The sequence below is a fragment of the Galeopterus variegatus genome, unplaced genomic scaffold (genome assembly GCF_000696425.1).
Source record: "Galeopterus variegatus unplaced genomic scaffold, G_variegatus-3.0.2 Scaffold2945, whole genome shotgun sequence".
Taxonomy (NCBI): Eukaryota; Metazoa; Chordata; class Mammalia; order Dermoptera; family Cynocephalidae; genus Galeopterus; species Galeopterus variegatus.
The window spans coordinates 117518-140313 of record NW_007729056.1 but is presented as its reverse complement, the minus strand read 5'-3'; the positions used below and the strand labels follow the sequence as shown (position 1 = coordinate 140313).

Here is a 22796-nt window from a genome sequence, read left to right as displayed (position 1 = left end):
TTTTAGTAATGAGGGGAATAAATATTTCCTCAATAAGATTCCACTCCTCTGGGGACACATAGAACAGTGACATACCTGGAGAACTCTGACATCTTTTAATTTGGCATATCCTTGGGATTTATATTTTTGTGAAATATCCTTATGACAATATTTACTAAGCAGATGCATAAATTCTGAAAGGCTTCTATCCCAGTTGTTAAGGTTTTTATTCATTATTTTTATATTTCTGGATGCTCCTCTAAACTCCCATTGTCTCTTTATCACAGCTTCTTTGTAGATGATCCAGATGGTGCTATAATTTAAGCCATTACTGTCTAGTATGGAGTTTTAACCAACCAGAAGTATAAGTAGCTCAGCCATTGCTTTTTCTCTGTTATTCAGATTAATTCACTTTACATATATAATTTACATCATATTCTATAAAATTAATAAGGACCAATTATGAGGTATTTATTTTCAGTTGTGCTGAAATTCATGAGTATATCATGCATTTGAAATAATAAATCATGGTCCATGTTCATGTAAAATTTTAGCATTATATATTACAACAATGTGATTTAATTTATGGTAATACATATTTCATCCTAGAAAGGTGTTTTATTTTTATAGCCTACTTTTAATTCCTTTTTTTCCATAAACTTTTAGAAGTACCCTCGTATTTTATGTATATATGTGTGTATAGGTATTATGAATTGTGAAATAAACATATTTCCAGATATAAATGAAGGTCAGCGATATTTATCATTTAAATATCTCAAGTGGATTTTAAGTTAGTTAAGTTGATGGCTTTAAAGGGCTTTCATAATTTATTAATGACTACAGAGAATCTCTAAAATTTAAAATATGTATATATACAGATATATTAATTTATAATACATTTTGTGATATTAGTGACTCTGAATCTTGACTTCACTTATTTAATAGCAGTTTTTTCAGTATATCTGTTTTTTGTGAGATCCCCAAACTTTTGACTGAAGTTTCCCATTTTCTTCCCCCACAAATACTTAAAAGTTTTAATCAGCCCATTTGGTAACAGTTCGACATCTGTTATTTCCTTTGATTCCTTAGAGGCTTGATGAGCTCAGCCTTTTAAACTCTGTTTACTATTGCCGTTGATATTCCAGTTATGAGAACATCTAGCCAAGTGTTCTCCTTTTGACTAGGAATGAGAAGCTTGCCCAAAGACTCGTCAGGAGCAGCTACTAGTGCAAAAATTTTCTCTAGGCTCTAGAGTAAAGGTATTGCTATAGTTCAGGACTGATCTCCCCACACCAAGCCTTACTTATTTCCTCACAAGTTCTGTATTTTGGGGATTATGATTGTTACTCTTTTAATTCACAATACCTTTAGGTAGTAAAACATTGGAACTGAGGTAGACATTGGAACTATGGTTGTGGGACAGTCATTGCATGAATTGTCATAGACGACTCCAAAAGATTTGGGGTGAGAGAGTTTGATATGGCAGTAAAACCTGTTCTAAAACAGGTGATGGATAACCATTATATAGCCAGTTTTTAAAATTGATCCACTCATTTAAGATGACTTAAGTATTATGTCCTTAAAGTGCCTAATGTCCAGTTTGGGATGAGAATGGAAAACAGTAATCCTAATGTACTGTGAAAACATTTTCTTCTGAAAAGTGTTTGATAAATGACCATTAAATCTTTTACGTCACTGTAAAGATAATATTCATTATTTGAAGTTAAATATTCACAGTGCAGATTTTCAAAATTTGAAGGTATAATTTGTGTCAAAATCTGACTAAAAAATGATTAAGCAGATGCTTGGATTTGATATCCACCCTCCCCTTACCAACCCCACCCCGAACATGGAAATTGATAGAGAGCATAAAGAAAAGAATCTGGCCCACCTAGTAAAATCATCAGAGGAAGAGAGAGAACTTACTAATAAAGTTTAATGTTACATTTCTTAGAGGAAAGTGAACTGATTGGAGTTTGTACTTTGGCTCTTGACTTGAGACATAATCTTAATAAAAGCACTTAGACTTTTCATCTGTAACTAAAATTAAATTGGTTGTTTTATACTGTCATTTCTATTGAGAGGATTAGTGAATGAAGCTAGGTTCTTAATTAATAATGGTTGTTACATGTGTAAAAGATTTTATTCTTACAACATACAACTAACTTTTAAACATGATTTTTAATTAATTCAGGAAGCTTATTAAGCACACATAATAAATTGGCCTCCTATAGTCTTTGAAAAGATACTAAGAAAGGAAAAAGCAGCCTCTGACATCCAGGAACTGATCTCACATAGAGAGGTCTCAGTGTTAGAAGCCAGCCTGGCTTTCACAGCTAGACTATGTTGTTGTCCTATTGGAAATAAACAGTCTCTCAGAACACCATCAGACAAGGTTATGCTGAGACCATGATAAAATGAGATAGAACAAAACCACTTTACAATGTTGTCTAAGCACAGACAAAAACAAGATCACTGTGCCACCCGCAAAATACCAAATAGCGCTCTCTCTCGGCTAAATGAGTGACTACTGTTTCTTTACCAATTACAATTTTATCCTCTTTGTAGAATTGCCTCTGCTTTCTGGCAGACCCCAATCTGGAGTGAAACTCTTCTTCATTAGAGCTTCCCCAAAATCACTCAGTCAAAACCCAAATGCTGTAATAGATTCTTTTCTAAAACACTTACTGAGATATCCCAAGGTGCCCTAAGGTGAGTGCTCTCCATTGCAGTTAATATTAAACCCACCTCTTTCCACTACCAGTGTATTCCTGGTGGTCTTTGGCTAGAGGGTATTGGCAATACCAGTAAAGCCCAGCCCCCAAGGAGCTTATTAGGGCAGATTAGACTTATGCCCAAATCAATTAGAGAACTACAGTAATAACAGCTGCCATTTGTTATGCACTGACTTTGTGCCAGGCAGGCCCTTGGTATATATTAGCTAAATCTTAATCCTGTAAAGTTGATACTTTTTATTTTCCTCATTTACAGATTGATAAACTGAGGATTAGAGAAATTTACCTAAATCTCTTAACTTCACTTTCACTGCCAGTGATTGTTATAACCAGGTTTTGAATCCAGATTTGTCTCCTAAACGCACAGACTCTTCACTCTATCATTCTGTCTTGTTTATAAAACTAGAGGTGATTCATTCTTTTTTTTTTTTTTTTTCCCTTTTTGTCTTTTTTCGTGACCGGCAACGGATCGCAACCCTCACTGTCGCGCCCGTACCGGACCGGGACCGGCAACGGGATCGCAACCCTTGGTGTTGCGCCCACACCTCGCTCAGCCAGTGAGCGGCCGGTCTGTATGTGGGATCCAAACCCTCAGCAGGACCGCCACCGCGCTCCCAAGCGGCGCACTGTAGCAGTGCGCCACCAGGCCAGCCCTAGAGGTGATTCATTCTGATGTAACCCTAGGTCTCTGAAATTTTAAGTGTTTTGGCTTCGGATAATAAATTTCACCTTGATAATAAGTTTCAACAGATGACTATACAAGTTTATTTTTATACATCTGGGTAAGCATTTCTATGTTTCGCTGAAATTATACATTCTTGTGTATGCCTGCATACCCCTTCTGGAATTACATCCAGTACAGATGTACATTCAAGGTTTCTCTTGGAAGGGGCTTCAGTCAATGAAAATTACAACTATAAGATGATGCAATTATGATAATTTTAAGAACTAGATGTACTGCATTTCTATACAGACTTTATAATCTACTTTTACTAGTCAAGTATGTGACTTTGGGCATGTTGCTTAATTCCCCTGAGCTTCAATAACCTAATCTGCAAATGGGGCCATAATACCCACCCTTGAAGATCTTCATCACATGTTTATTACCAGACACACAGTAATTATTAATCCATGTTGTATGCCTGCCTCTCCTTTAGTGTGCCTCCCAGAACTCTTGATACCACTTCTTTGCTCTCACAGAAATTACTATCCAGAAATAACACAAAAATAGCGCTTGGAAAGAAGTAAAATCCACCAGCATTCTGTTCTTTGTATATCATAAGAAAAACTTACATCAAGGATTACAGAAATTATTTGCCTTAAAGTCCTTTTATTACATATCTAGAGATACTATACATTATTGTTTGTTTAAGGGATATGATTTATTACACTATTTTTGTTCATCTTCAATCTGTACCTTTTTAGTATAAATAAGTTTTTTGTTAAAGCTCTAAATCAGAAACTTACGTAATAGTTTTAAATAATTTCTGGTTCATGGTATACCTTTCTACTGGAGAAGAGATAACTTTCTATCAGAGAAGACCCTGTGAGAATAATCAGATTGTAAAATTTTCTTGTAAAGAACTGCAGCGAAGCCACAATTAGATTGAGCCTATACCTTCAAGTTAGAAAGAATGTTTTCGATACACCCTGTCATGTATTGATTTAATTGAATTATCTGTGACAGCCATAAAGGAAAAAGTATCCATGTAAATCTACATTACCAACTTATACCCATTTATTTTTATTGAATCGTAATTGATTATACATATTTTTGGGATTCAGTGTTGACATATGTTGATCAAATCAATATTACTAGTATGTATATTGTTACAAATTGTACTTATTCCTTATGCCCCTTGTCCAATCTCTCCCTGTCCCCCTCTTCCTCCCCCCTCTCACCACTGATAACCCTAGATTTCTTCTCTCCCTCTGAAAGAGTAATGGTTATTCTATTGATTTATTGCTTAGATGATCTGTCCAGTGCTGAAAGGTATGTTCAGATCCCCCGATATTATCATAGAACAGATGCTTCTTCTGTCACTCTAGAATGGGCTTTGTGGAGAGACACATCCTATTCTTTTCTTTGGTCTCTGCTGGTGACTCTCCTTGTGTCAATGCACTCCAGTGTGTGGCGGACCAATTGCATAATGGTTGTGATGTCTACCCACTTTTTCAGCAGCCATAGTTACTGTGGTGGCTGTGGTGGGCCACCCACATGGAGGTGATGTTTTGGGCATGCTCTTTGGCACTGGCGGTGTGCCTGGATGTGGGCTGGGGGTCCGGTCCAGCTCCATGCCCCAGGCCCCCAGACAGGGCCCCGAGGCTCCGGCAGTGTGCCTGGATATCGGTGAAGGATCCAGTCCTCAGCTCCAAGCCTCAGGTCCCCAGGCGGGCCCCAAGGTGCTGGTGGTGTATGTGGTTGTGGGCAGGTGGTCCAGCCCCTGGCTTCATGCCTCAGGTTCCCTGGCAGGCACGAGATGCTGGTAGTGTGCCTGGGCCCGAACTAATTTTTTGTCCTTTGCTTACTTCTAAAATGGGGTAACTTCCTTTGGGAACCAGTACTTGAGCTCGGTGGTTGAGCTAAATTGCTGCTCTGCTGCTGTTTCACTAGGGAAGACTTCTTGGCAGCTCAGGGTTTAATGGTTGACCTTATAGGTACTTCCAGCTCTCCAGAGACCAGGTACACCTGTGTTGTGTAGAAACTCTGATCTGGGCCTGAGTCTTTTCATCAAACTGTGCCCTATGCAATTCTGCATTCCCAACCAGTCTCCTCTGAGTGGTCCTGTGCTGACTGGGGGGTGGATCGTCTGTCCTTGCTGTGTCCCAGTGTTCTCCCGGTGGGCCCATCTCCCCCACCACCCATGCTCCAAACATTCCCATGAGACGGGCCCTGCATCGGTTCCTTGCGATGACTCACCAGCCGCTGAATGGCTCCCGTTTTTCAGTTGTTCTAGCTCCTTGCTCCTGCATGGATCTGCAGGAACCCTATTAGTGGTCATGCTGTCCTGGGGGCCACCAAGGCCCTCTTCTCCCCTGTCGCCTCCAAGGAACTCTATCCAAAGTGTACAGCTGCAGCTTCTGCCAGCTCCTGCTCCATGTGCTCAACAGTTCCAGCCTTAAAGCAGCTGCAGCATGAAACACTCTGAGCAGATTTTTCTTTCTCTCATTGTGGCTTCTCCCCCTTCATGAACTTCATAGGTCTCTCCTCCTCTTCCCCTGAGCTTCAGCGGCCTCAGCTTAGCTGTTGTTACATTTATAGTTGTAAATTGGTTGATTTATGTGAGAGAGTGACGCTGGGGAGCGCTTATTCCTCCATCTTGACCAGAACTTAGACCCATTTTTAAAACTATTTATATTATTTAAATGTTACATCAGCAGGAATATCATATAAGTCAGCATTTAATCTCTATGTTTTGTGCTTGTATAATTTTAGCAACTAAGATTTCCGAGGGTTTTAAATAACTTTTAAATGTCAGTCTAAATAGTAGCACTGGGCATAGATTCTTGGCTTTTAAAAATATTTTCCCAGTCTTTCAGGTGAGACATAAAAAACTCATCTTTATTTTGTTTGTAAAATAGCTCTCAATTCCTTTTTATAAATGTGGTGATAAAGTTCTGGTCAAAGACCAAGTCTCATTCATGTCTGCTGATGGTAATTTGCCCCTGTGGTTTAAATTTGGCTTAGTATTCTTTTGCTGCCTTAAATTGCTGTGTGGCATTTCTGTACTCTTTATAACCACTTCCATATCCAATCCTTGTGGTAAGTTAGGTTTATCTCTCCTAAACTTTGCTGTTTATTTAGGAATAGAATAAAGTAATTATAAATTCTTAAAGGAAGGAGCAACCTAAGTGAGTTTTAATAGTTGAGAGCATTTATGGCCATCAGAATTTTACCAGTGACTTTTTAAAAATAGCTACTATAAAATAAGATTTTTGTAGGCAGTTGCATAACATAAATTTATAACATTAATTTAGCCACAAGCTAGTTTGATTTTTTTTTTTTTTCTTAATTGTCAGGTATTACCTGTTCCTCTTATTTACACCTTATATTTTTAGATATTCAAAGAATACAATTGTGGCTTGTTTTTAAATATTTCTTTATTTTTTTTATACAAACATGTTAGCATATTGTGTTATTCATTAAGATACACATTTCTTGAAATATGAAGATTTATTTATTTAATTTATGGATTTAAATTTAACTCATATCTTTTCTTGGAGCTTTAAAGAAAGACCAGTTTTGAAACTTGAACTGAAAATATTAGCCTTATTTTTTAGTTTCATGGCTATAGGAAATCATAAGTGGAGCAAACAAGTATGCACATGTGGTGCTAAGAGTTTCTTGGAAAGTAGAAAGTGAAAAGAAATAAATATCTAGCAAAGAATTCTCTTGGGAAAGATTTATACTTAAGGAGCACTATAATTCATATTAGGTCCAAATAGGCTTATTTGTTTTAATACTGCAAATGTTTAGTGGCCCTTTTTTTTTTAATATACTAAATCCATTCTTATATTTTGTAAACCTAATTCTTGCTTGTACTGTATCTTGTTTGATTTCTCATAAATGATGTTGATTCTCACGTGTCAGAAATTTATTTCTCTCTCCAACTATAATATTAAAAATTAGCATAATTACACTGATTCTGAAACCCTGGTCTGCCACTTTGAAGAAAAATTGCTTTTGATTTACAATAGAAATTATTACTATGGGCACATCAGTCTACTTTTCTTAAGTCATCAAAACTTGCTTTCAGTCAAAGAAGGTTAAAAGGACTTGGGAATAATTTCATAATATCTGTGCTTGCTCTACCAACGGTAATAGTATCCTAAGAGTAAGTTATGCATTTCATCACTGGTTCTCTTTGGTGTATGTTCTTATTCTTTTTACTTACCAAAGGTAAGTAAGCTTAAGCACCAGTCTTATATCTGAATGCCAACAGCTTTTGTTATCATCTTATTAAGTGAGTATTTATTATGTAGTTATTGTATACTCAGCATTTTCCTAGATCCTGGGAAGTATAATATAAAAGTACACATGGTCTCTGCTCTTAAGAGATTATAATACTTTTGAGGAACCAAAACTTTGAGAGTAATATAAAACATTTCAGGGTCAAGTTTAAGTTTAGGTAGGAACTAACTATAAATACAGCCCAAATTGAAAGAAAAAAAAAATCATCGTGATAGGGTTTAGTCACTGAACATGCTTTATAAAAGAACTGTGATTTTGAACAAGGAAGGGAATTGTTAGGTGCGACTGTCTACTCATATATTCCCATCTTATAACCACCTAATTATCCACCATTTAATAAGCACTTTTATTGTGTCGAGACATTTTACGTACCTTATTTCATTTGGTTTTTACAGCCTGACGAGGTGGGCAATACTGTTCTCATTTTACTATTGAGTCTTCGAAGTTAAATAATTTAACTAAAGCTGCACTACTTATCAATGGCACAGCAGAAACGTAAACTGAGTTGTCTTGTCTCCAAGACCCAACTTCTGACCTACTGCTGCTTCTCTTCATACACACTTTGAAAAAGAGGAACCTAGGCTCAAAGAGGCTGAGTTACTTATACATGTTCACACAGCTACAAATGGCAGAACTGAGAGTTGAACCCAAGTTTCCAAAGTATTAGACAGAACATTTGAAAGTGTTAATATTTGACCATTTTTGACCTACAAAAGTTCCTTTTTATACATGCTCTGTGTAGTACACTGTATTATCCTTGAGTGAATATGGGATCAGGATTAAAATAGAAGGGAAACAAGGGTATAAGGAATTGTAAAAGGAAAGAATCTGGATGGGTAAAGTAAATCTGCTGATGGAGGGTCGTGAATTCCAGAATGAGAATTTTGGAACTGATCAAATAACTACCAGTAAGTGAACGTTTTACATTCAGTACACTGCTAGACAGTCCTCGTCTTCAAACACATGATCTGGCTTTGTAATCAAAGAACAAGAGAAATAGCAAGAATGACCACATAATGTTGAAGGTAACCTGAGCTGGGTCTTATAGGATGAGTAATGATTAGCAAGGAAGAGAGAAGTACAGGATGCACGTCAGGATATACAGGGCACCTTGGTAAGAGTGGCATGAATGAAACTAAGGTTTTGGACGGACTAATTTGATACAGAGTTAAAAATTGGTTATGGTATAGAAAAGCTTTTCGTAATTTCTGAAGCAGTTTTAATAGGTGCCCAAGATGAAAGTAGTATTTCATCAGTTTTTCTTCAAAACTATCTTATGATTTTATCTCTGAAATTGTTATAAGAGCACCTTTCATTGTTTAGAATCCTTAATCATCATGGGTTTTCAAGGCTTAAAATCTTAGAATGTTTAAGCAAAAGTCATCACATTCTTAACCCAGCCCCTTCCCCTCTCCACATAAAGAACGCAAGACTGTTGAAGTGACCTAAAGCAGACATTACAGCAAAATAGAACTCACAACTTAGCTGGCTGGTTAGAGCACCACCTTGTAACACCAAGGTCAAGGGTTTGGTTCTCTGTACAGGCCAACCGCCAAAAAAAAAAAAAAAAAAAACCTCAGGTCTGCTGAGTTCTGTGCAAGGGTACTTTCATATTGTTTCTCATTTAATTTGATGCAGTCTTGAATTGAGTGACCCAAAAAAAAAAAAAAAAAAAAAACCTCAGGTCTGCTGAGTTCTGTGCAAGGGTACTTTCATATTGTTTCTCATTTAATTTGATGCAGTCTTGAATTGAGTGATTTTTGTTTTGTTTACATATTGAAACCAGACATAAGATTCTTCATAAATTTATATATATATATTTTTTTTTTATGTTTTAGTTTGTATAACTTCACGTTCTTTTGTGAGTCTCCTATTTGGTATTCAGTAACACTGAATGCCAAAAGAATAAAGGTGCTTTTAAAAAAAAATACTTAGAAAATCCATCGTAGTTTCCACATCCTTTAAGTGTTTTTAATATATGAAATATTAGTACATAGACAAGAAAAGGTGTAATTTGTATGTTATGAACCTGACAATAAAATGAACACTCATGAACCGATGACCCAACTTAAGAAATGGAACATTACCAATGCCAGTGAGGGTCCCTGTGTTCCTTGCCTGTGGCCTCCCTGTCATTCTCCCACCTCATGCATCTGTTGAGGTTTTCTCATTTAATTTGTTAATGTGATGAATTGCATGTATAGAATTCCTAGTGTCAAGAGCGAGACCCCTACATTTGTTGTATAAACTCTACTTTTTAAATGATTTTTGTTGCTTTTACACTGCCAGATTTCATTTACTAATATAAATTCTTAGAATTTTTGACTTTTGCATCTACTTTATAAATGAAGTTGGCTAGTAATTTTTCCTTCTCATACTGTCCTTATGTATTGATCAGGTTTTACTGCCTTCACAGAATGGGTCAGGAACTGTTTCTTCTTTTTCTCTTTTGTAGAATAATTTCTGGAGAAGCCTTTTTCTCGACTGTTTCATAGAATTTACCTGTAAAAACCTCTGGGCGTGGTATTTTCTATAGTGTATAGAGATTTTGATGATTTATATATTCTTTGGAATTTATCCTTTTTTTTTTTTTTAGTTTATTAGGCACAAAGTTTTTACAGTATTCCCTCAGTTTCTAAATATTATCTTTTACTATTTTTCTTTTTGGGAGGCTTATAGCTTGATTCTTTTTCTAAATGTGTAAGTTAGATTCCTAGCTTATAAATTGTCAGTGCTTCTGGTTTTTCCATATAAATATTTAGAATTAAATATTTTCCTCTAAGTGCCCCTTTAGCTGCATCCCACAGATTTTAGCATGATTCCTGTTGAATTTGTTTTAGTAGTTTCTAGTTTCTATTTTTTCTTCTTTGACTTTTAGAAGTGTTTTTAAACTTGCAGACATATAGGATTTTTAAGGTTAATTTTGAAATCAGTACAAAAAGACAATTAATTATGGTTTATATGATACTAAATTTTAACTTTTTCGAGTTTTGCTTAATGGCTTAGTATATAATCAGTTTTCATAAGTGTTCCATGAGTGCTTGAAAACAAGCTTGTTCTCCATTTGCTAGGAATAGGGTCATGGATATGTTTAGATCAAGTTGTTTTTCATGCCATTTAGGTTTTACTGGATATGTGTTTTATTTTGATTTTTGGTCTGCTTTTATATGTCATTTACTGAGGAATATTAAAATATCTCACTATGATGGTAGATGTGTCCCTTTCCCCTTCAGGGTTTTTCTTTATTTTGTATATACATGTATATGCTTATACATTTTGAATTGTTATATTCTTAATTGAACTACTTATCATCTTATCTCTTTGTGTAGTCTTTTTTTTTGGTCCTAAAATATATTATTATAGTTACTTAACTTTATTTCAGGTAGTTTCTACCTAGTTTTCTTTTTTTATTCTTTAGCTTTGTTTTCTCCATCTCTGTGATTTAGATATGTCTTTTATAAATGGCATTTAATCCAGTCTGATTTTTTTAATATCTTAACTGGAGAGTTTAACTCATTTATATTTATTACAGTTACTGGTAGCTGTGCTCTCTCTTATGCTTTCTTTTATTTCTCATTTTTCCCCTTTCTTACCTTCTTTTGAATTGAATAAATATTTTTCTCATTTTATTATTTTTCTTTTTGGTTGGGAAGTTATATATTACTACTTTTAGTAAATACCTTTGAAATTTTAACATTCAGGCCCAACATTGTTAATATCTTTACCCTCATTCTGAGCAGTACAAGGATTTTAAAATCAGTGCTCTTGCTTATGCTGTTGTTATTCAGAATTTAAGTACCTCTTGTTCGTTTGTTTGATAACTCTATAGGTTAGTCACTGTTTTCATTGCTTAATATTTTCAGTGTGTAGACTTAATCCCTTGTTTACCTGATTGCATTTTGGCCCTTTTGTCAAGGAAAAGTACATGCTTGATAAATTTCTGTGGTAGAGTCTGTGGATGGTGAACTCAGTTTTGTTCATCTCAAAATGTTATTTTGACCCCTTTCTTCACATTTTTGTTGGCTAAACAATTCTAAATTAGCAGTTGTTTTCTTTCAGCATTATTCCACTTTCTTCTAGCTTCCTTTGTTGCCATTGAGAATCTAACTCGTATTCTTTTATGGATAATCTTGTCTTTTTTCTCTGGCTGCTTTTTCTATCTTCTATTTGCCTGTTTTCTAGAATTTGACTACATATGTCCCATGTTGAACTCACTTTGTGGGTTTTCTCTTATTTTTTATGTGTGGGATTTGTTGTATCTTCCATCAGTTCTGGAAATTTTCTGTGGATTCATAGTGGATCCATTTTCTCCCCTCCACCTAGAGCCACTAGCAAGACAGATAATTTATTTGTTGCCTGCTTTTGTAGGGTGGATTTTTTTTTCCTAGCTGACTCTTTCCTTGAGAATGAAGCCTTTTCTGAGTTTTAGCTTTAAGCAGAGGTTTCTCCAGTCTTACTCCCATCCTACAAAGGCCCAAGGCTTTATCATCTGTTTCTTTGAGTACAGCAGGCAGGTAGTCAAAACAAAAGCTCTTGGCCATTAGTCTTCAGTTGAAATCCCCAGGGCTATCAGCTTACTCACTTGCTAGTTTCCTGATCTTGCTTTGTTTCTGGTCTCAGAGTATTTCTCTTACTTTCTTGTAAGCTCATCAGTTTTTAAGAGGTATCATGTGTGAGTACATACAAATTTTTACATATATATATAGTATTCTTACAGGATTTATTTTGTAAGAGTTTTTTCAGGATCTCTACTAATAGAAATGGAAGTCTGTCTTTTGCCTTTTAATGGAAATGTTCTCTTGTCATTATTTTTTTAATCAAAAATCACATTTTGTTTCTTCTGACACTTCTTCCTACAGGTGAGCAGTAGGTCATCCAGTCCCAGTGTCAGAATGATCACTACCTCAGGACCAACCTCAGAAAAGCCAACTCGAAGTCATCCATGGACCCCTGATGATTCCACAGGTGATCAGTCTGTTTTCTCGTTATAATTATGAAGTTGAATTCATCATGTTTGTGTTCATTTAGTGGTGTCGTCAATCTTCACAAAGGCAGGCATTATATAGTAGTTTAGATTTTCATAGTAATAAAATCAACTATTTAGCAATAAATTTTAAAATGTCTCTTTGAGGGCCAAGCCCGTGGAGCACTCAGGAGAGTGCGGCGCTGGGAGCACAGCAGTGCTCCCGCCACAGGTTCAGATCCTATATAGGGATGGCCAGTGCGCTCACTGGCTGAGCGCGGTGCAGCCAGTCTCAAAAAAAAGGACAAAAAAAAAATGTCTCTTTGAGGGCCAAGCCCGTGGAGCACTCAGGAGAGTGCGGCGCTGGGAGCACAGCAGTGCTCCCGCCACAGGTTCAGATCCTATATAGGGATGGCCAGTGCGCTCACTGGCTGAGCGCGGTGCAGCCAGTCTCAAAAAAAAGGACAAAAAAAAAATGTCTCTTTGAATTACTAAGACAGAGACTGTCTTGCCGTCTGTGTTTTTTTTTCCCCAAGATACTAAACATGTATTATGAAGATAGTTTTGGTTTTTTTTACAGTTAGGAAGCATATTGTATTCTTGATACTTTAGGCTCTGGTTTTCCTATTATGACTAAAGTCAGTATCTTCTAAATCAAATCAACAGAATGGTAAAAGTAATCATCATCCTCATCTTCATCTCAATCTTTTGTTTTAAGGGCATAAGATATCATGTACCTAGGGAGAAAAAAATTCTAAGCATTGACCTTTTGAATCATTTTTAACTATAGGGAGACTTCATTTCAGTTATATAAGTATTATATTGATTAGGCCTTTAAAAGCCTGTTAAGAGTTATTAAAATTCCCCAACGTGAATAACTAACTGGTCACAATATTAGTATTAAAATCTGCCTGTCTGGAATAGTTTTATTATGGGCAAACAGGAAATGATGTGCTGTAGTAGAATTAACTTTTCCCTAACATTAAGAGAACACTTTGATAAATACCTAGTAGTTTACATAGATGAAAATTTTCATTTATTAAGTCAGAGAGGGAAAGATGATCTTAGATCTTAGAAAATTAAACCATTTGGGATTTTATATAAGATCAACTGTGTTTTTAATAGTGGCAGTTAAATTGAAGTCAGATTTCTATCTTTACAAACTAAAATACTACTCAAGTATTTATAGATATTTGATGTGATTTAGTCCATTTGATAATTTAATTTAAAAAGTTAACTGGGTGGTTTTTTTCTTTGTGTCATGTAAGATAGACCTATGTTTAGCCAGTGTTGTACTCTCTAGTTTTAGTAAGTTTAAATTTAGTAGTGAAAAAAACTCCTAAGTTTCACCCCTAGCACAGCCCAACCTAGGATTGTTTAGGACATTCACCACTGCTCAGCACATGTGCGGAATTCATCATAGACATGTTCCTCCCCAGTGGTAGACAGGAAATGCTCTTGCCAGATTTCATCATTAATGTTCAGGTGATACCAGCTCGTTTTGGTTCCTGAACCCTTGGGCAAGGGAGTACTCTCCCTGGCATTACAACATTTTCTCAGGTCTGGTACTCAACCTGGCAGAGCCTCCCAACTTCAGCCTAGACTAATCTAGACATACTAGTCAACATGAGGCGGATTGTGAATTCATGGGGGTAAAATGAAAATTCTTTTAAGTGTCTCTCACTTAAATGCTATATATTTCCACTTCATGTGTGCTCCTGTCCTTCCAACCCTGTCTCATTTCTTTTCTCTTACCTAAAAAAGCCATAAAATACCAATAGCTAGAAATCTCACCTGGGCCCAGGTTGCAATGTGAACTGAATTTTGTCTTTGCCTTGAAATATATTGCAAATATATAGTTATAATCTTTAAATAATTTTGAATACATTTTAAAAATTGAGACTCTGGTTTACCAAAGTGTATAATTAAGCTTTGTAGTGTTTCTAAGAAAAGTATGGTAATCAAGATAATAGAATAAACTATAGGAAACAGAGAAGTAAAGACTTTTTCTTTGAAGGCCCATTGACCCAGGAAAAAATTAAGAGTATAAACATAAATTAAAACAACCCAATGATTTTTTTTTTAATTTAGAAAAGTAGAGGTTTCTGTGTATTTTCAGAGAATACCAAAGAGCATAACAATTTAATAATCATGACAGGTAATGAGTACTCTCCAGTTTCTATTTATAATATAATGGGTACAAGAAAGAGGCATACATACCCAGGTGATCTAGTGAGAGAGATACCTAGACCCAGTAGAAGGAGCCACAAAGGGGGAAACTCACTAAAAAATTTCTCCTGGGGCCGGCCCAGTGGCGCACTGCTACAGTGTGCCGCTTGGGAGCGTGGCGGTGCTCCCGCCGAGGGTTCGGATCCCACATACAGACCAGTTCCCGCTCACTGGCTGAGCGAGGTGCAGGCGCAACACCGAGGGTTGTGATCCCGTTGCCGGTCCGGTCCGGTACAGGCGCGACACTTAGGGTTGCGATCTGTTGCCGGACATGAAAAAAGACAAAAAGGAAAAAAAAAAATTTCTCCTGTACTTAGTACTTTGCAAAGATAGATGTATAAGATGTGGCCCATTTCTTGCAATCTGAGTAGAGTCATAATACTAACACATTAAATGTAAACTCATCATGCTATATAATAAGTACTAAATGGGCGTACAAGCTGAGTGTTTTAATAGTTAAGAGAGAAATTAATTAAATAAGACCTGGCATAATCTGTGACTTTCATAAAGTGGTAAGACTTGTTCTTTAGTCATAAGGCAGAAAGGAGAAGGCAACATTCCACATGAAGGGAATGCATACTTGAAGAATATGAGATGGTAACAAGTATTGTGTTTGGGGGGCAAGAAAAGAAATTTTGCCCAATTAAATCAAACCACTGAGTTGTGACATTCAGGAGAAGGACATTAGATTTGATTAGCAAGTGAAGCATTAAAAAACCAAACTGTCATGGTATCTCCTTACTATCTTGTGACCAATTATTGCTATTAGAGACTAGAAGCTCAATTTCAATTTAGATAAAAGTGAGAAAATGAAATCCTACTTCTCGGTTTTAGAGAAAAGATGAAATTCAATTTAAGTTCCTCACCATGGAAGGGCTTTAATTATTATTTTTTTTTTGTCTTTTTCATGACTGGTAAGGGGATCGCAACCCTTGGTGTGGTGTCGCCCACACCGCGCACCGGCCATTCCTATGTAGGATCCGAACCCACGGCGGGAGCGTCACTGCGCTCCCAGCACTGCACTCTCCCGAGTGCGCCACAGGCCCGGCCCGGCTTTAATTATTTGAATAACATAATCCCTGGACTTTTTTTTCTAACCCCCAGAATACTATGAAATATTGATGTATTATATTTAATTCTAAAGTATATATCAGATACAAGGTGCTGATATAATGAGATGTATAAGGGGTCAGTGATTTAAGAAAGAGTAATAGGAGTAGAAATGTTAAATTGAAAAAACTGGGCCGGCCCGGTGGCGCACTGGAGAGTGCGCCGCTTGGAAGCATGGCGGCGGCGCTCCCGCTGAGGGTTCGGATCCCATGTAGAGACCGGTTCCCGCTCACTGGCTGAGCGCGGTGCAGGCACAACACCGAGGGTTGCGATCCCATTACCGGTCAGTAAAAAAAGACAAAAAGGGGGAAAATAAATAAATAAATAAATAAATAAATTGAAAAAACTTTTTCAAGACATTTAATTTTTCCTGAGTCAGGGGAAAATCGTTCTCAATCAGTTTTAGTTTTGTGGAAAGCAGTGTTTGCATGGGGAGCATAGTTTGAAACTGCTGTTGGGGGTAGAGAAAGTGTTGCTTAGAGAAATAACAAATTAAGCATACTTCTTGTTTAGCCACTTCAGAAAAACATTTATGTTAGCAAATGATTTTAGGGTAAGTACCTTAAAGCTCTACTAGGCACTACTGTTTTTCTTTCTCTATTGCACTCCAGTGTTTAATAAACATTACTTTTTCAGTCTGAAATACAAACTTGACTATTTAAAATTGCCCTTTCTTCCTAATTCTCCATTTAGTATCAAGAATAATAATACAGCATGCACCACATAACGATGTCTTGCTCAACCTTAGACCGCATATACGACAGTGGTCCCGTAAGATTATAATACCATATTTTTACTGTACCTCTTTTATGTGTAGATGTGTTTAGATACACAAATACTTACCATTGTGTTACAGTTGCCTGCACTATTCAGTACAGCAACATGCTGTACAGGTTTGTAGCCTAGTTGTGTAGTAGGCTGTACAATTGTTCATGTAGGTACACTCTATCGTGTTCACACAATAGCGAAATCACCTGACAAGGCAAATTTCAGAACACATTCCTGTTGTTAAGCGAGGCAGAACTATAATAATAATGATAACAGCCACACTGCCATGTGTTGAGTGCTTAATATATGTCAGCATTGCTCATTGTTCCTTCCAAATATTATCTCATTTAGTCTGATTTAACTTATTTATTAGGTTTTGGAGTTACTTGCAAGCACATTTTAATGGCTTTTAAAAAAAAAACCTAGCATATCAATCAACAATAAATTAGAAGTTTACTGAACCATCAAACTGCCTTAGTTTTTTGTTGGATTGAATATAATGCCTCTGCTGTCATCCTGACCTTCCCTATATCCACACCACTCTTTCAAGGAGTTACTTGTCAGATAATGGCTGAACAGCTTGCTCCTTTTTCTCTAATAGTGAGAAAGCAGCAACTTCCACAATAGAAGAGTCTATATTACTTCACAGTTATTTTGTTTACTTTTGGAACTATTCTACATAAATGTTAATGTTGGGGAGAGACCATCTTATGCATCTCAATCAAGTTGTACGGCAGTTTTACCTCTTTTGAAATATAGACAAAAGTTATCTGTTCAAATGGTTTGATAAAATTGACTGATTGTTTGAATTAACCAATTTAACCTCTTGTTTGTTTCCATACTGTTCATATGTTTAATATACTCTCATCAGTAACATCTCTCATTTTCTGTAGTGATTCTCATTGGGAGGGGTAGGCTAGAGGATTCACATTAGAATCCTTATAAACTGAAAATGATCTGCTAGAGAAGAATGTGTCTCTTGCTTTCTCCCTTTCCCTGTTAAGACTGATGTTGACGCAGTTAACACAGCTTTACAGTAAACTTAGCATGGTAAAGAAAAGAAACAGATGTGGAGTTTGATTAGGTAGGATCGGTTAAGACTGAATTCAAAATATAAGGTCGCATATGAACACATCACTGTTTTTATTTTTAATTAAACAAAGGTTTACAAGCCTTAATATCTGAGGGTACTTCAAAAAGTCCATGGAGAGATTCAGATTATCTTTCAATTCTACTTTTTCATGAATTTTTGAAGTACCCTTGTGTTCTGTTCAGTTTATAGCCAACTTAAATTGTAGGTATGAGAATATGATTGCATTCTCATTATCTGGTAATTGGATGTTCTCCTTTTACCTTTAGAATTCAAAAATAGACTCTTTATTACCAATAACGATAACTTTTATTTTACATGTTATTTACATTAGGGGAAAAAATATTTCATGCACGCTTTTTTGCTTTTTGTTTATAATTATTTAAGACAGAAAATATATAAATTACGTGCTTGAATTCCAGATACCAATGGATCAGATAACTCCATCCCAATGGCTTATCTTACACTGGATCACCAACTACAGGTAAAGGAGTACTTCCTCACTGGAAGTTACTGTTTTCTTTTTAGAGCTTTATCTTTGAATCTGGCAGTTATGTTCCTATTCATCATTGTATATTTATTTATGCTTTTAGTTGGCCTTAAACTTTTTAAAATAAAAATAAATGATTCTTTCAGTTAAGATAAGCAAATTTAAAATTGGCAGAATTATATGTTCTTAACAGTTATCTTAAAATATTCCCATGTATTTGTTCAAGACTGTTAAGCATAGCATTTTCACTCTTTAATTTTAGTGCATTAAAATATAAAACTCATCTAAGCCCACCCCTATTTAATACATTTTGTGATACATTCTCATGTTCATACTGACAAAAAATGTAAATAATACACTTCAGTGCCTCCTCTTGAGTATGAGTGCTATAAACATCTTTTGATATAATACAGTTTAGCAACCTAAAATGTCATGCCATAAACTACGAGTACTGTAGTCATGATTCTCTGTATCAGTGAAAGTGTTAAGATAGCAAGTATAAATTCCGTTTTGAGTTAACTCTGACAAAAGGACGCTGAGATTTTCTAGGGCATAGTTTAACACTTATTTTTAGAAGATTATTTGCTTTAGAGCTATAAAAATATATCACAGTCTCTGTCCTACCTCTCAACTAGATATTGAGATTTGATTTAATTATGTTTTAACATCTCTGACTTATTTTCAGCCTCTTGCACCATGCCCAAACTCCAAAGAATCTATGGCAGTGTTTGAACAGCATTGTAAAATGGCCCAAGAATATATGAAAGTTCAAACAGAAATTGCATTGTTATTACAAAGGAAGTAAGTTATATTTTATGAATAACACATTTGTATTTTGAGTTTAAAACATGTTTAGGTGCAATATTCCTTGAAGATATGAAAACTGTATAATTTTCAGAATTAGTCATTAAGCATTTTTCCAACTTGGAAATTTTATGTTCATGTTTAAGTTTTAAGCACCCTTTGACTACTGTTCATGCAAAACTTAACCCTTTTGACTATATGTGATATTATATTAGTACTAAGGAAAATAAACCAGTGCTGTACACCCATGTGTTTTATATTTTCAGAGTTTTAAAGTTAAAACCTGTTTAGATTCATTGTTTATAAAGATTTATTGTTTCCTTGGACATAGGTAAAATAATTTAAGTTACTAACGTTCAGTTGTGCTTTATCTTAGAAACATTTTTGTAGATATATTCTTTCCAGGTGTATGTTTAGGAGAGTAGGATTACTCAGTAGAGGCTTTATTTTATACCTGAGTGTTTTTTCTGAGTTATAGAAACTGCCTTTTTTCTTTTTTTTAAGAAATCCGGTCCAGTTATCACACTACTATATTCACAATTCTTTAAAAAAAAAAAAATTTAGTGTTCTTAAGCATGACCCTCACGAAATTTTATCCTTATGAAGCTGATTTATGGTTGGTAATTAAAATGAAATGTTGTAGGAGAAAAAATCATGGCAGCTATATGTATGGTAATAGCACTCTCTATTAATTTTAATCTAAATAAATAAAAATTCTTGTTTTCCGAAGTAATTTGTGAAAAGTTTTCTGCTTGTGCTTCAAAAAAAGATTAAAAAAATAAGTTTTATCACAGTTTACCAATTCAGTGATTTAAAAATGAACTATACTTGGTATCTTAACGGTAAGCCGAAGCAGGAAATTAAATATTGCAGTTTGTAGAAGTAATTATGGAGCTGCTTTATGTTGAAAAAAACCTCACATATTTAACACATACTTTTGTCATACTTTTAATCATTTGAAAGAAGAAGAGTTCTGTGCTGGAAAGAACAAAAGGTGGATGGGGGGTATGTGAAAACTCTGACAGTTTTAACCAGTTTTAAATACTGTAAATGAGAAATGTTATTAGGACTTATTTTGTTTGAGGACTTTTTATTAATTGTTTATTAACCTCAGTTTAGAAGCTAGTACTTAACATCCCTTATATAAAGTCCCTTAGGACTTAAAGAAGTCTCTAAAAGACTCTGAGGGTCATTCCTAAAAATGTTTGCAAATTTAAGTGGTTTAAAAGTGGTACTTGTAATGTTCTCACTTTTTTAAAATGGAAAAGAGCTTTAAGTTGGATAGCATCTATTTTAATTAGTTTGCAAATGTTCTATTAGCTGCCACTCTGCACTGTAGTTAAATAGGATTGTGACTTCAGATTATGAATATGATTAAATGAATATAAAAGTAAAATGTGAATGATAGAGACTTCAAGATAGCCAGACAGTCTTTCCCAGTCTTCTTCCTTCCTACACAAAAAGGGGATACCAAATGAAATTTTTTGAAACTTTTATTTTACCTCTTTATCTGCTTCACTAATTGTCTAAGTATAGTTACTTATTAAAAGAATTGTGATATATGTATGGTTACACCAAAAGAATGAGTGATAGTTTCCATTTGGCCCGTAATTATATTTGGGTAGTGTACCTAAGATGCAGAATGATAGAACCAGAATAAAAGTTCTTATTAATTGAGCTTCCATCATCAGCTATTGAAGTATGAATTATTCCATCATGTGTAATATTTTATTATGCGGTATTTGTTTTCAGGCAAGAACTAGTTGCAGAACTGGACCAGGATGAAAAGGACCAGCAAAATACATCTCGTCTGGTACAGGAACATAAAAAGCTTTTAGATGAAAACAAAAGCCTTTCCACCTACTACCAGCAATGCAAAAAACAACTAGAGGTCATCAGAAGTCAGCAGCAAAAACGACAAGGCACTTCATGATTCTCTAGGACTGTTAAATTTTAAAATATGCAAAGGAAGACTTTTTTAAAAAGAAAGAAAAACCCTTATAATGACAATTCATGAGTGTTAGCTTTTTGGCGTGTTCTGATTTTGCCAACTGCCTATATTTGCTGCATTTGTTTTTTCCTTTTCTCGTGGTGGAAATGCAATTCCACCGTCTCGTTGCATAACATGGTGGCATCTGTGACTTGAATAAGCAGCAGTTCTCAACTTCAAAACAAATGCAGTGAACTGTGACTGTATATGCATGCTCATTGTGTGAAGGCTAGCCTAACAGAACCTGGGGTATCAAACTAGCTGCTATATGCAAACATTGTCGTTTTTTCTGTATTAGAGGTGGAACCTCAAGAATGATTTTGTTCTTGTATCTCATCTCAAAAAACTAGTAATTTTTTTTCCCAAAATATGGTATATACCAAGTTAAAGACAGGGTATTATAAATCTAGACTAGTGGTGGTGTATTACAGAAATACAGAACCTTTAGGAATAGTTTATGGGCTTTGATGCCAGCATCCTGGGATCAGTACTGAACTTAGTTCCATCCATAAAATATTTAAAGGTAAGTGATGGCTGCTGTGTTTAATGAAAGCAATTTTACCGGATTTCATTAGACTAAATATGATTGATACATTGAATAAAATGGAACTCTTTTTTTTTTTAAGTCATGAAGATTTTTAATCCTGCGATTATGTGTATGTGTGTTGAAACTGTAAAGCTTTTATGACTCTAATATTAGTATCTCTTAAATGAAGTTAAAAGGCAAAAGAATATGATCCGTCTTAAATGATCATTCCTTCCTGCAATGATTATTGGATTGTTTTACCATATATTTGAAAAAACTGAAGAGAAATAATGGAAAATGGAAATAATTACTCCAGCTAAAAGGCTTGGTCTTAGATTTCTTTTTACAATACCAAACAAGGAATAAACTGGGTAGATCAGGAAAAGTTAGAAAGGAAGTTAAAGAAGTAAATATAAATTCATCAAGTATCCTTCTTATCCTAGATATTGGGATAATTGATTTTCCTTGCAAGCCCACTCTAGAATGCCCGCTGCCTTTCAACACTTTTAAGAGAATTTCAACACTTACAAAGAGAATATTTATATTGTTAACAATAGCTTTGCTACAGCCTTCAGAATAAAAGTAATAATAAAACATAATTGAAATAATAGACTATACAAGCTCTATTTTTTCAGTTAATATTAAAATAAGTCACATTTTGATACTAGTGGTGTCTTTTAAATAAGGATGTCGTCAGTCTCTTTTATAGCATTAATGTTTTATTGAAGAGAAAATAAAAAGGGAAAGCATAATTACTCTGATTATTAGAATTCTATCATGATTGTATTGTAGTTTTTGCTCTATTTCAGATAAGCAAGATGATCTAAGAAGTTATCAAAAGTATTCTTAAAAATGCTAAAGCAGGTAACTTTTTCTTCCATTATTTTTTTCTGCTCCCACTGAGTTTTATAATGAATTCCTTGTGTATACAAGCAGTAAAGGTAAGGACAGTTTGTCCTAAACTGTGTCATTTTTAGCTTCTTCAGAATCTCTTACTAGAAAGCTTCAGGTAACTAAATGTCTTCCATCATTTTATTTAAATAAAAGGATTATCATTCCCAAATAATTTGATTATCCAACTGAAATTAATATAGGGCCTAACATATTAATAGTAAAATAAAATTGGCACAGAAAATAACT

General features: G+C 35.1%; 1 protein-coding gene across 2 annotated transcripts in view; it reads left to right on the top strand.

Moving 5' to 3' along the window:
* The window catches only part of MAP3K7 (mitogen-activated protein kinase kinase kinase 7), a 72639-nt gene extending 50373 nt beyond the window's left edge, over positions 1 to 22266 (top strand). For both annotated transcript variants that reach the window (XM_008583505.1, XM_008583504.1), the window contains 4 exons: positions 12546 to 12651; positions 18269 to 18330; positions 19022 to 19137; positions 20893 to 22266. In XM_008583505.1, coding sequence (XP_008581727.1) covers positions 12546 to 12651; positions 18269 to 18330; positions 19022 to 19137; positions 20893 to 21073 — 465 coding nt within the window. In that variant the 3' untranslated portion in view covers positions 21074 to 22266. The remainder of the gene's footprint in view (positions 1 to 12545; positions 12652 to 18268; positions 18331 to 19021; positions 19138 to 20892) is intronic.
* The last annotated feature ends 530 nt before the right edge of the window (positions 22267 to 22796 follow it).